Consider the following 12,950-nt stretch of genomic DNA (forward strand, 5'->3'; position numbering starts at 1 on the left):
GGAATACATTTCTTTAAAGATATGACCACTCAGATTTTTTTCTTCTGGTTGTTAAATTTTGAATTTCTAGGAATTGGTCAATTTTATCTAAGTTTTTATACTTATTGGCATAACATTGTTAATAATATTAACTATTAAATCAAATTAAATATTAAATATTAATAGTATTAAATATTAAACAGATATCATTTTAAGGTTTGTAAGGATCTGTAGTGATGTTCTCTTTTTTACTCTTGATATTGGCTTTTGCACCTTCTTTCATTTTTAAGATCAGTCTTGCCAAGGTCTTAATTCTGTTAATTATTTCAAAAAAGCAATTGTTGGATTTCTTGAATCTCTCTATTGTACATGTATTTTCTACTTCATTTCTTTCAACTCTTACCTTCGATTTTTCCTCCCTACCACTCTTTGGGTTAATTAGCTGGGGCTTTTTTTTAACTTCTTGAATGTTTGAAAAACTACTTTTTGATTTTCAGCCTTTCTTTTTTTCTAAGACATGCATTTACAGCTGTATACTTAACTCCAAACATGGCTTTAGCTCTGCCCACAATTTTTTATTTGTAGGTACGCGATGTTGATGTATAACATACATGCATAACAGTGTACAAATCCTAAGTATACTACTAATATGACTTTTCCCTAGTAACATACTCTTGAAACCACCACTCACAGAAATAGAAATTTCCAACATCTTAGAAGTCCTGTTCTTGTCTTGTCACTATCTCCCAAAAGATACTTACATTTATATCACCATAGACTAGATTTGGCTCTTTCAGAATTCATATAAAAGGAATCATAAAGAATGTATTTTTTAAGCTTGTTCCTCCTCTTTACTGTATAGTATTTCCTTATATAACTATATCACAATCTATTTATTCTTTACACTGTTGATGGATATTTGTGTTGTTTCCACTTGAAACTATTATGGAGGATGCTGTTATGAATTTTCCTGTACTTGGGCTTTGGTGCACCCATACAGACACTCTATTACATATACACACGGATGTGTATGTTAGTTACTGAACTCTATCCTGTTCCATTAGTCAACTTCTCTAGCCACATACCAGTGCCACACTGTCCTGCTACCGTAACTTCACGATAAGCGTTGCTATTTAGTAATGTAACAAGGGAATTACTGAATCATATGGTATAGGTATGTTCAATGTTAATAGACGCTGCCAATTTTCCAAAGTGATTTTTCCAATTTACACTTTCACCAGCAGTGAATGAGATTTAGAGTTGTTCCACATCATTGCTAAAACTTGACTTTGTCCGTCTTTTTTATTTTAGCCATTCTAGTGAGTATGTAATGATATGGCGGGTTTTTATTGCATTTTAAAATTAACGTGCAGGAAAATGGACTTTTATGAATGTACAATTCAATGAATTTTATGCATGTATAGGTAGATTTGTGTAACCACCATCACTATCAGGATACAGAACAGTTTCATCATCCCAAAATATCTCCCCCGTGCCATCTCTTTATGGTCACACCTCCCACCCCACCCCCTGGCCACCACTGCTCTGTCGCTATTGTTTTGTCTCTGTGAAAGTGCCATATCAATGGAATCATACAGTGTGTAACTTTTTGAGATTGACTGTCTTCACTTGGCCGAATGCCTTTGAGATTCATCCACATTGATGCATTTATGAATTGTTCATTCCTTTTTATTGCGACGTAGTATTTCACTGTATGAACGTCCAAGTTTGTTTATCCAGTCACTGTATAGAGCTACCATAAATATTCGTGTACAGGTTTTTATGTGAACTTAAGTTTTAATTTCTCTAGAGTAAATACCCAGGAGCGGGACTGGTGGGTCACATGGTAAATGTCTATTTAACTTCGTAAACTGTCAAACGGTTTTCCAGAGTGGCTGTACAATTTTGTAATCCATCCAGCAATGTGCGAGAGTTCAGGTTACTCTACATCCCAACTAACGCTTGTGATGTCACTACTTTTTTTTATTTTAGCCATTTTATTTAGCCACACTTACTAAAGCGTGTGGTATCTCATAGTGGTTTTAATTTGCATTTCCCTGATAGCAAATGATGTTGAATATTGTTTCATGTGTTTATTTGCCTTCCTTCCCTACCTCCTCTTTAGCGAACTGTCTGCTGAATTTTTGCCCGTTTTTCCCAGGCATTATTGAGATTTAATTGACATATAACATTGTGTAAGTTTAAGGTGCACAACGTGTTGATTTGATGCACTTACGTATTGCAAAATGATGACCACCATAGCGTTACCTAACACCTCCATCACATCGCATAATTACTATTTCTTTTTTGAGAACATTTAAGATCCACTTTCTTAGCAATTTTCAAGTATATAATAGATATATAACATATTACAATAACATACTATAATATATAATATAATATAAATACAATATATAATCATCATTCTGTACATTAGAGCCCAGTACTTATTCACCTTATAAGTGGAAGTTCGTCCCCTTTGAAGGCTCGGCTCCTCACTCCAAAGAGGATATAAACGTGCTGATAGAGGAGGGAAGAGGTGTGTGGAGGCTTGTGGTGCCAGCCCACCTCTCATTGCCTCATTAAGCTTCATTGTTGTGGCTGGAGGTCACAGCACAACTTGCTGCTGGACCCAGTTGACCTACCCTGGTTGGAGTGCTTCTTGCTTCCACCGCACAGGTGCCTACTCAGGCCTGCCAGCAATGCCCTGATAGGAGAGTCAGAACATTGCCTAGTTCTGCTGGGTGGGGAAGGAGCAGCATCTCCTCACTCGGCCCCGCGTATGCTGCCCCTGCTGGGAATCAGAGCGCTGTCATCTGTTTCTGCCAGGTGAGGGATGGAAGATGAGCTCCCACTCAGCCCCAGTGAGACCATGGCGGGGGGAGGTCTGAGGGGTGGGTAGTATGGCTTTTTCATTGGTGTTTTTCTAGAGTAGGGCAGTTGCTGCCAAAAAGACTTTCTGTTGTTGGGCCACCCCTTTCCCAGTCCTTTCACCAGGGGGAAAAGCTTTTCTCTGGAGTTCTTTTTGTCTCTGTCTATTGGCAGTTCTGGGTTAGAGGCACCCTGGGCAAGATATGTGGGGAGAAATAAACCAGAAGACTCAACCCGGTCTGGGTCCTCAAGTTCTGAGGTCCCTGGGCTGTGCTTATCCTCCATTACACCTTTCAGAGCCATCCTGTCCATATTTGTCATGTTATATCCAAGGACTTTTAGTCGTAAGAGGGAGGATCTGGGAAGAACGGGGATTCTCCATCTTAGTGGAACTGGAAGTTTCTATGTTCTTTTTTCTATATTGGCTGTTTGAGTCTTTTTCCCATTTTGTAATTATGTTGTCTATTTTGGGGGTTATTTACTTAAAGATATAATTCACATACCATAAAATTTACAATTTTAAAGTGAATAATTCAGTGGTTTCTAATATATTCACAAGGTTGTGCAACCATCATCACTATTTAATTCCAGACATTTTCATCACTCCAAAAAGAAAACCTATATCCATTAATAGTCACTCCCCATAGCCCCCTCCCTTCAAGCTCTGGCAACCACTGATCTACTTTCTCTATGGATTTCCCTATTCTGGACATTTCATATAAATGGAATCATGCAATAAGTAGTCTTTTGTGTCTGGCTCCTTTCACTTAGCATTATTTTCAAGGTTCATTCATATTATAGGGTGTAGCAGGACTTCATTCCTTTTTATGGCTGAATAATATTCCATCACATGGATAACACCACATTTTGTTTATCCATTCATCTGTTCGTAGACATTTGGGTTGTTTTCACTTTTCGGCTATTATGAATAATACTGTTATGAACATTTGCTTTCATTTCTCCTGGGTATATACCTAGGACTGGAATTGCTGGTTCATATGGGAACTCTATATTTAACTTTTTAAGGAACTGTCAAAATGTTCTCCACAGCAGTGTATTAAGCATGTCTTTTAATTTTAATGCTTTGACATCTTGGGGCCTTGCTGACTCAGGAGAGACTGCCTCTCCCAGAGCTGGCTAATTCCTAGAGATAGCAAACAACTCCCCTTTGAGCTGGCCTTTCACATGCAAACCACCCAGCCCAGAGGCTACTTCCAAACCACTTCCTTTATCAGGCTGTCACAGGCTCTTACACTCCAGGCTACTATCTCCCTACCCTAGTCACCCCAGGGCCAGGTACCAGAGAATAGAAAATGCCCCTATACCCCAGAGCTCACTGACATTATTCAAACTACTCAATCTTAAGCCTGCTTTCCCTGTCTTGCCATGCCTTTCCAGCCAAAACCACAAGAAAGGCTCTTGCCCATGTTTTCCCTTCACTCCCTCTGTCTCCTGGATGACCCTCGTACTCCCTGTGTGGCCCTGCATGATATGGCGTGCCCCCTGCTCTTGGGAACTGTGAGTACCCACTGTCTTTTCAGTGGCAGCCATCTCCTGATCTCTTGGCCTCACCATACCTGAGTAATAGTAAAACGTACATTTTAAAACAAGCAGCCGCACCATTTTGCATTCCCACCAGCAGTGTATAAGGGTTCTAATTTCTCCACATCTTCACCAACACTTGTTATTTTCCTTTCTTAAAAATTATCATTATAGCCATCTTAGTGGGTGTGAAGTGGTATCTCACTTGTGGTTTTGATTTGCATTTCCGCAATGACTAATGATGTTGAACATCTTTTCATGTGCTTCTTGGCCATTTGTATATCTTCTTTGGAAAAATGTCTATAGAATCCATTTTCTCATTTAAAAAGCTGGGTTATTTGTCTTATTGTTGAATGTCTTTTTGTTTTTAAGGTATAGAAATTTTATGTATTTTCTAGGTATGTCATTTATCATTTATATATACATTGTAAGTACATTTTCCTATGCTGTGACTTTCCCTTTTGACTCTCTTAAAGGCAATTTGAGAAGAACAGAAGTTACTAATTTTAATGCAGTCCAATTTGTCAAACTTTTTCTTATGGTCAGATTTGTGTTCTATTTAGGAAATCTTTGCTTTGTCTAAAACCATGAAAATTGTCTTCTATGTTATCTTGTAGAAGGTCAACTCTTTCACATTGCAAATTTAGATCTATAATCATTCTGGAATTTATGTCTGTATATGGTGTGAGGTAGGGTCCAAATTAAAGTATTTCCATATGGATATGCAATTCATCCTGCACCATTTGTTGAAAATAACATCATTTACCCACTAAACTGAATTGTCACCATTGCCATAAATTAAATGACCATATATATATATATATATATATATATATATATATATATATGGATCTATTTCTAGACTCTGTTCTATTAACCAACACGTCTATCCTTATATCAACACTGCAGTGTCTTAATTACCATAGAGTTCTAGTAAGTTTTGCCATTTGTTACTGTAAGTCTTCCAACTTTGTTTCTTTTCCTCCAGATTAGACCTTTGAATTTCCATATACATTTTAGAATTAGCTTAACAATTCCCACCAAAAAAAAATGGTTCTATAGATCATTTGGGTGAGAGCTGACATGTGTACAATATTGTCTCTAATCCATGAACATGGTATAATCCTCCTTGTATTTAGGTCTTCTTTAATATATTTTACTAATGTTTTATAGTTTTATGTGTAGAAGTCTTCATATCATTTATTCCTAGGTATTTGCTTCTATTTTGACACCATTGTAAGTGGTGTTGTCTTGTAAATTTCATTTTCTAATTTTTATTACATGTATATAGAAATACATTTGATTTTATTTATTGACTTTGTGCTCATGACCTTGCTGAATTCACTTATTAGTTCTAGTAGTTTTTCTGTATGATATTTTAGATTTTCTACATACACAGTTTTTTTTTTTTAAAGATTTTATTTTATTTTTTCTCCCCAAAGCCCCCAAGTACACAGTTGTATATTCTTTGTTGTGGGTCCTTCTAGTTGTGGCATGTGGGACGCTGCCTCAGCGTGGTTTGATGAGCAGTGCCATGTCCGTGCCCAGGATTTGAACTGACGAAACACTGGGCCGCCTGCAGCGGAGCGCGTGAACTTAACCACTCGGCCACGGGGCCAGCCCCCTACATACACAGTTTTTTAATGTACAAAGAATGATAGTTTTATTTCTTCTCCTCCAATTCTTATAAATTTTCTTTCTTTTTCTTGCCTCATTGCACTGGAAAAGACCTCCAATACAATGCCAGCTAGAAGTGATAAGGACATCTTTGTCTCATTCCTGATCACAGATGGAAAGTTTTTAACATTTAAACAGTATCAATTTTTTGTAAATTTTTGTAAATACTGAGCATTATATTAAGTACAGTCCCTTCAATTTCAAGTTTTCTGATAGTGTGACTAAGGTCTGAAACAGAAGGAGTAAGGATAAAAATTGTTAAAGTGAGGGCTAGCCTAGAAAGCAAGGGCTGGAGAAGAGATTATGGGTCATGGAGAGTGTTATGGGGGAGAGAGGGGTTATGATATAGTGAGAGGACTTGGGGATAGGGAAGGGTTATGGGAGATGGAGAAATTTTATCAGATGTAGGGAGTTCATGTAAGAAAAAGCATAGATTATGGGGTTACAGGGAAAGATTTATGTGACAGGTGCTTATGGAAGATGAGGAAGAGGTTATGCTAGGTCTGGGAGTAGATTATGATGAGAGAAGAAGGGAGTTATAGAACAGGGAGGATATTAGGGAAGTCAGAGAAGTGGCCATAGGGTCAAGGTTGGTATTACAGAGGACAAGGAGGGAGTTATGAGTGGCCAGGGCTTTACAAGGGACAGGAAGGAGGTTATGGGAAACAGAGAAGGGTTTCTGGGGGAGACAGAGAAGGTTATGGTGCACAGGGAGAGACACTTCCTGTTTCTTTGTATGTCGGGATTTTTTTTTGTTGAAAATTGGAGATTTGACTATTATAACGTGCCAACTCTGGATATCAGATTCTCCCCCTTCCTCAGAGTTTGTCAGTTTGTTCATTTGTTTTTTCTTGTTGAAGGCTGTAGTGGTCCACTGCTTTGAGACTTTTCCAAACTCTTTTTTCAAAGACTATTCCTGTGTGTGATCATTGAAATCTCTATTCCTTTAGCTCATGTTCAGCTTGGATAGAGATTTCCTTAAATTGCCAGGAGCTGAAACAAACAAAACACCCAAAAAAGAGAGCACAGCAGCCTCTCCCAGTCTTTGTAGGTCGGCTCTGTGCTGGGGCATTCCTTCAGCACTTACACAGGCTTGCTCTGAGCCTGGGTATCAGCCCAAGGTAAAGGCTTAAGGTCTTCTCAGGTTTTTAATAAGCATGCACCTCGCCTGGGCATGCATATGGCTTTCTACGTTCCCCTGTATATTGGGCTGCTTTGAATACCCTAAGTTCTCAGAGTCTCAGCCCAGCTTCTCCTCTGGGCCTTAGATGGTCTATTTTATGCCTCCACCCATAATCTCTCAACCCAGGCATCCATGGGTTTGTCATTACCTTGTAGCTTTTATGAGCATGCCCACCACTTTTCCTGCCTGCAGTCCAAGTTACGTGAAACAGAGATGACCATCTTGCACAAGTCCTTCAAATATTCTCTCAGACATGTTAGAACAGACATAGGCAATAATTTGAAATATGGTTTGCTCTGTTCCCCCTGCCTTGAGAGGTCGGGGATGGGGTGGGGGAACAGGAACCAGGTTACTGCCAACTCAAGACCAAGACAGTTGCCCCAGGGAGGGGGTGGGGCAAAGGCAAATAAAAATGCCACAAAATTTTCCTACTGTTTTGAAGCTGGATTTTCTTCACTGGGCATTTGCTTGGTTGTTGTAAAGCTTTGACTATTTTCCAGAGCTCCTACAAGGTTGGTTCAAACAGATTCTGCTTGTTTTTCCAATGTTTCTTTTGGGGAACGAGAGCTTAGAGATTCCTAGTCTGCCTTTTTGCTGACTTCCCTCTCCAAAAGGAAGCCGTAACCAGGGAAGAAGCAGGACAAGGAGGGGATTATCAGAGTACAGGAAGGTGTTTATGGGGACAGAGAAAAGTTATGGAGAGATAGTGAGGGAATTATAAGGATCTGGTAGGGTTTACAGACAGCCAACAAGGAGTTTATATATGACAGGCAAGGGTTATGGAGGACAGGAGTTCAGTAAGAGTTCAGTGCTGTGGTAGATCCTTCTAATGATGGCCTCCAATAAATCTCACCTCCCTGGGTCTGAGCCCCTCTGTAATATGACATCACTGCTCCTTCCATCAAGATATGGAGTCCATTTTCCATCTCTTTGAATCTGGGTTAGCCTTGTGACTTGTTTGATCAAGAAAATGTGGTGACAATGACATCATGTAAGTCATGTGAGGTACTTACAACAGTGCCCGGCATGTATAGGCTCTATAAATGTTAGCTGTTGCTGCTGTTTCTGTTGCTGTTAATGGAAAACTCTGTGCATTAGGTTCCTCATATGCAAAGAGGCTTGCGGCATCGGCCTTTACCCACTCGGGATCCTGACACAATCACACTGTGAACAACTTTAGACCAACCTACTGGAGAATGAGAAGACACCTAGAAGACAACTGAGGTTAGGCCAATGGCCAGCACCAATTGGCAGACATGTGAGCAAGGCCATCTTGGACTTCCCAGCCTAGCTAACCTTCAAGCTGAATGCAGCTGCCCAGATAAGCCCAGTTGAGACCAACAGAACTGCCCAGCCAACCCAGAGAATCATGACAAATACTTACATTGTTTAAAAACTCTAAGTCTGGGAGAATTTGTTATGCAGCAACAGATAATGGAAACATGTGGAGACAGGGAGGGACTTGGGGGACAGGAGTGGTTTACAGAGGTCATAAATGGTTTAGGCATAGTCTCATCAGCCTCTTGGGTCATTTCTTCAGATCCGAGTTTCTGTTCCCTTAATCCCTTGGGTTGAGGAGTTCACCTACTGCCACCCGAGCTGCCCCAGAGACTCTGTCTCCTTGGCCCACTCCCCACATGGATCCAGGTTCTTCTCTTCTTGGGCTTCTAACCCCAGGTCCTGGAGGTTAGGGGCCCCCAGATCAACATCTCTTCTTTGGCCAATATTCTATCCCCATTATTTGAAGTATCATTTCAGCTGCTAGAGTCAGAGACTGGCTGAAACCGGCTTACTCCAACAAGGGATTTATTGATTCATGTGATTGAATATCACAAAGGTAATGGAATGATGCTGGCATTTAGGTGCAGCCAAAACCAAGGACTCAAAACCTATCAGGGATTTGTATTAATTTCTCTTTATTGTTTCACTCTCAGATGGCTTTCTGCATGTAATGGCACAGTGACCACCAGCCATCCCAAGCAAACCTGTTACCCCAAAAGTTTCAACAAAATCCTAAGATTGGCTCTCATTTGACCAGCTTGGGTCACATGCCCAACCCTGAACCTGTAAAGAGCCTGGGGAATGGAATGCTCTGATTACAAGCCTGGGTCACATGCCACCACTAGAGTGAGGCAGAGGGGAAGGGGATGGACTGAGCATAAGGAGGAGAGTACCTTGGGCAACTTACTAAACTTCTTTGCCCCTCAGTTTCTTCAGCTCTAAAACAGGGATAACAACTGAACCTACCTTATGGGATTGGTGTCAGGGTTAAATGAGATCAACGCATACAGCACACTTACAACAGTGCCTGGCACATGATAGACTCTCTAAGTGTTAGCTATTATTATCGTTGTTACTATTATTATTAATGAAAAACACTATGCACCAGTTTCCTCATAAGCATAGGGAAATAGAGAAAACAATAGCAACTATGTCACAGAGTTGTGTGTGGAATTAAGTGATTTTCGTCTATATAAGCCCTGAGAATAATGTCTGGCAAAGAGTCTGCTTGCTGCAAGGATCAGCTGTTATTAAAAGTCAGTGAGTCTTTTTCCACAATCCCAAAATCCCAAAGACCTGAAAACAGACTTTTTTGCCCTTGGATAATTCATTTGGTGGCAAAACCTGACCTGAACTTACATGAGGCTATTTATAATGTTTGTTTTTACTTATGTACTTAGTGTGACTATCCACTCATTTTGTTGAAGAAGTATTGAGTTGAATTATTGAGTGCTGCCAGAGGAATTATATATGTAACAAATTGTGTATGCATTCTCTCAGCTTTCTAAAATACAAATAAAAATCTAAATTATAAGACACTTCTGGCCCCAAGAATATTGGGGATAAATAGAGATTGGATACACTCTCTGAAACAACAAAAAACCTGGACAAAATATATGAAACAACAACTTTCAAGACACTGTGAAGACAAGAAACAAACTAGGTGAGCCGTCCTGTTGCTTTGAGAGTTTCCAGGCTGCAGTGCCGGGAGGGAGAACCAAGATGGAGCCAGGCATGTTCCTTCAGTTGAAGAGACAAGAATAACAGTCCAGGGGCCATGGGTGGGGAACCAACGTGGGTAGAATTTGCAGGAAAGATGCCAGAGAGGAGAGAATTTCACAGAGACAGAACTCCAGAGATCTTCTCAAGGTCCTCTGTGAATATTTGACAGAGTACTGATCAAGGCATGCATGTGAGGAAAGCACCCAAGACTGGAGAAAAAACTACCTGAGAGAGTCAGATGGACCAGGTGCTGCCAATCACACAAAGCCAGGCATAGCGCCTGTTCCCACCAGCCAGACCCGGAAGCATCGTAACTCATGGGACATTATTCATTTTCCTTCCTTTCTCATGGTAGATTTCCTAGTTCTCTTCCTGGCTTGTCTACTTCCTCTCTTCTGCTCTTGGGAGGCATCCCTGATATTGCCCTCCTGCCCTGTCTGCAGATAGGGGTCTTCAGGAAGGAGGACCAGCCAGGGTCCAACCTAATGACTTCCGCCCAATCCCTATCAGGGTTGGGGGAGTCGATGTCCTCTTAGGGGGTGGAGCCTGGTTCCATGCTCTGAGTCGGCAAGGAGCAGAGAACCGCGGGACCACGCCCTCTTACGTGGGCAGCCAATCAGGACTTGAGGTTCTGGTATCTCCATTGTGAAGAACTGGTCTTTGACAGTTTGGGTCTTGGGATTCTGGTTCGAACGACAGAAGGCATAGTGAGTTTGGCTGTTTCCAAGATACTCGGGTCTGTCCTTGGGTGGAAAGATCATGCCCCCGAAACCTGCTGCAGATGCCCCACCTGCCGCAGACGCCCCACCTGCCACAGACGCCCCACCTGCCGCAGGCGCCCCACCTGCCGCAGGCGCCCCACCTGCCGCAGACGCCCCACAAGCCCCAGGCGCGCCACCTGCCCCAGGCGCCCCACCTGCTCCAGGCGCGCCACCCGCGCAGCCAGAGGAGCAAGAGCCTAAACAGACAGAAGAAGAACTGGCGTTTTATGCCCCGAGTTACGTGTGTATGACCGTCCTGGCTGTAATTCTTTTCCCTCCCCTCGGATTACCAGCTATCTTCTTCTCTTACAAGGTAAAAGAATGCCTAAGCCATGGCCCATCCTGTCCTCTACCTGCCCCTTGCATCTGCTCCTGTCCTGGGACTGGGTGGGGGTTTTCCCTCAGTGACAGCTGGTCTCCAGCCATTCCCCAAGGATGTCACATGGCTGGACTCAGAAATCTAAAATTCCCATCCCTACAGACCGCGCAGGCCAACAAGAACAGCGAGTGGGAAGAGGCTTACGTCAACTCAGGCAGAACTGGTTGGCTGGATGTATTCGCCATACTCATTGGTTTAGGCATCATTTATTACTACGCCCTAATGGTATGAAGGCCAGGCCCAGTAGTCTACAGGTCCACCCCTCAACAGGACCCACTCACCAAGACACTAACCAGCCAAATCAGCCACCATGCAAGAATCCAAGAGCTGAGACATCTGCTATCCAGGAAACCCACCAGCCAAGGAACTCAACATCCAACAACCGAATAGCCCAGGAACACCATACTACTCCATCCTTTCAGCCTCCATGAAGAGCTGTCTTCATCCACCTTGGAGGTCCTCACTTTCACACCATAGATGCCCTTAACTCCTTGATACTGGGCTGCTTTTTCAGAAAAATATTTATTTAAACCAATAAAATTGAAGGGAATGTCCTGGCTTTTCATAAGTGTTCATGTGTGTTTCTGAGTCGGTGTCTGTGTTTCGCTGGGGCTACGTGTTTCCCAAACCATACGAAAATCAGAATGTCCTAATGGTGAAGCCCAGGGACATGGAAATCAGGCAGATGTGGGTTTTCCTCTCACCCCTGACACTTAAAAACTGTACATCCTTGAACAAGATAATTTTCTTGAGCCTAGTTCCTTTGTCTGTAAAATTAGCATAATGATCGCCAATGTGGGGTCATACTTAGAAATTTGAATCGATATTCTCTAGGTGTTTCCTCATTCAAGCTAGAATTCTAGGCTTGTAATGTCTGAGAGCAGGGATAGGAAACAGAAATCTCTTCCAGCTTTTGAGATCCAAAAGTTAAATTCTCAAGGGAAGAATGGAAAAATCTCAAGAAATGAACAATAGATTTGGCAGAAGAGCTGATGAAGACCACCTCTCCCCCAATCCTGAAAGGTAAATGCTCCCCTATTCATGGAATAGGGGTAGTGCAGAGAGGTTAGATGTCAGAATATCTGTAAGGAGGTCCCTATAGCCTACATCTCAGGATGGAGCGGGGTGTCAAAGACCCCAGAGATTACTTGTATTCCCTCTCCACAGAGAAATCCTAGAGAGGCTCCAAGATCTCAACAAAAATATGCTGCATGGTGTGGAGGTCTAGAAAGAAATGGCCTCAGACAGCCAAGTAGGGTATCCCATGTCCCAGCGTGATGAAGAGAAGGTGGGGGCTATAGGAATGCCAAGTGTCAGGGTCAGAGCAACTATCAGAGGGGAGCCGGGGGTAACACCAGAGCCACCCAGGATGAATGAAAACAGAGATCTAGGCTGACACCATGGACGACAAACACCCAGGGGTTCCTTCTGGTGCCCTAGCTTCATGGACAACTCCAAATTCAGACTCAGAAACTCTAGACTTAGCAGAATTAAGTTTCCACAACTGAGGAGATTATCAGTAGGAATTAAACTGAGTAGGTGTGGAAAAGACTGC

At 41.9% G+C, this 12,950-nt stretch overlaps 1 protein-coding gene across 1 annotated transcript in view; it reads left to right on the forward strand.

The window, feature by feature from the left end:
• The window catches only part of PMIS2 (PMIS2 transmembrane protein), a 47,430-nt gene extending 35,470 nt beyond the window's left edge, over positions 1-11,960 (forward strand). Inside the window, exons 3-4 of the mRNA XM_070224078.1 lie at positions 8,351-11,329; positions 11,498-11,960. Of these exons, the coding sequence (XP_070080179.1) occupies positions 11,015-11,329; positions 11,498-11,626 (444 nt within the window). The 5' untranslated portion in view covers positions 8,351-11,014 and the 3' untranslated portion in view covers positions 11,627-11,960. The remainder of the gene's footprint in view (positions 1-8,350; positions 11,330-11,497) is intronic.
• Positions 11,961-12,950: the final 990 nt, after the last annotated feature.

Source organism: Equus caballus, chromosome 10, assembly GCF_041296265.1.
Source record: "Equus caballus isolate H_3958 breed thoroughbred chromosome 10, TB-T2T, whole genome shotgun sequence".
Taxonomy (NCBI): domain Eukaryota; kingdom Metazoa; phylum Chordata; class Mammalia; order Perissodactyla; family Equidae; genus Equus; species Equus caballus.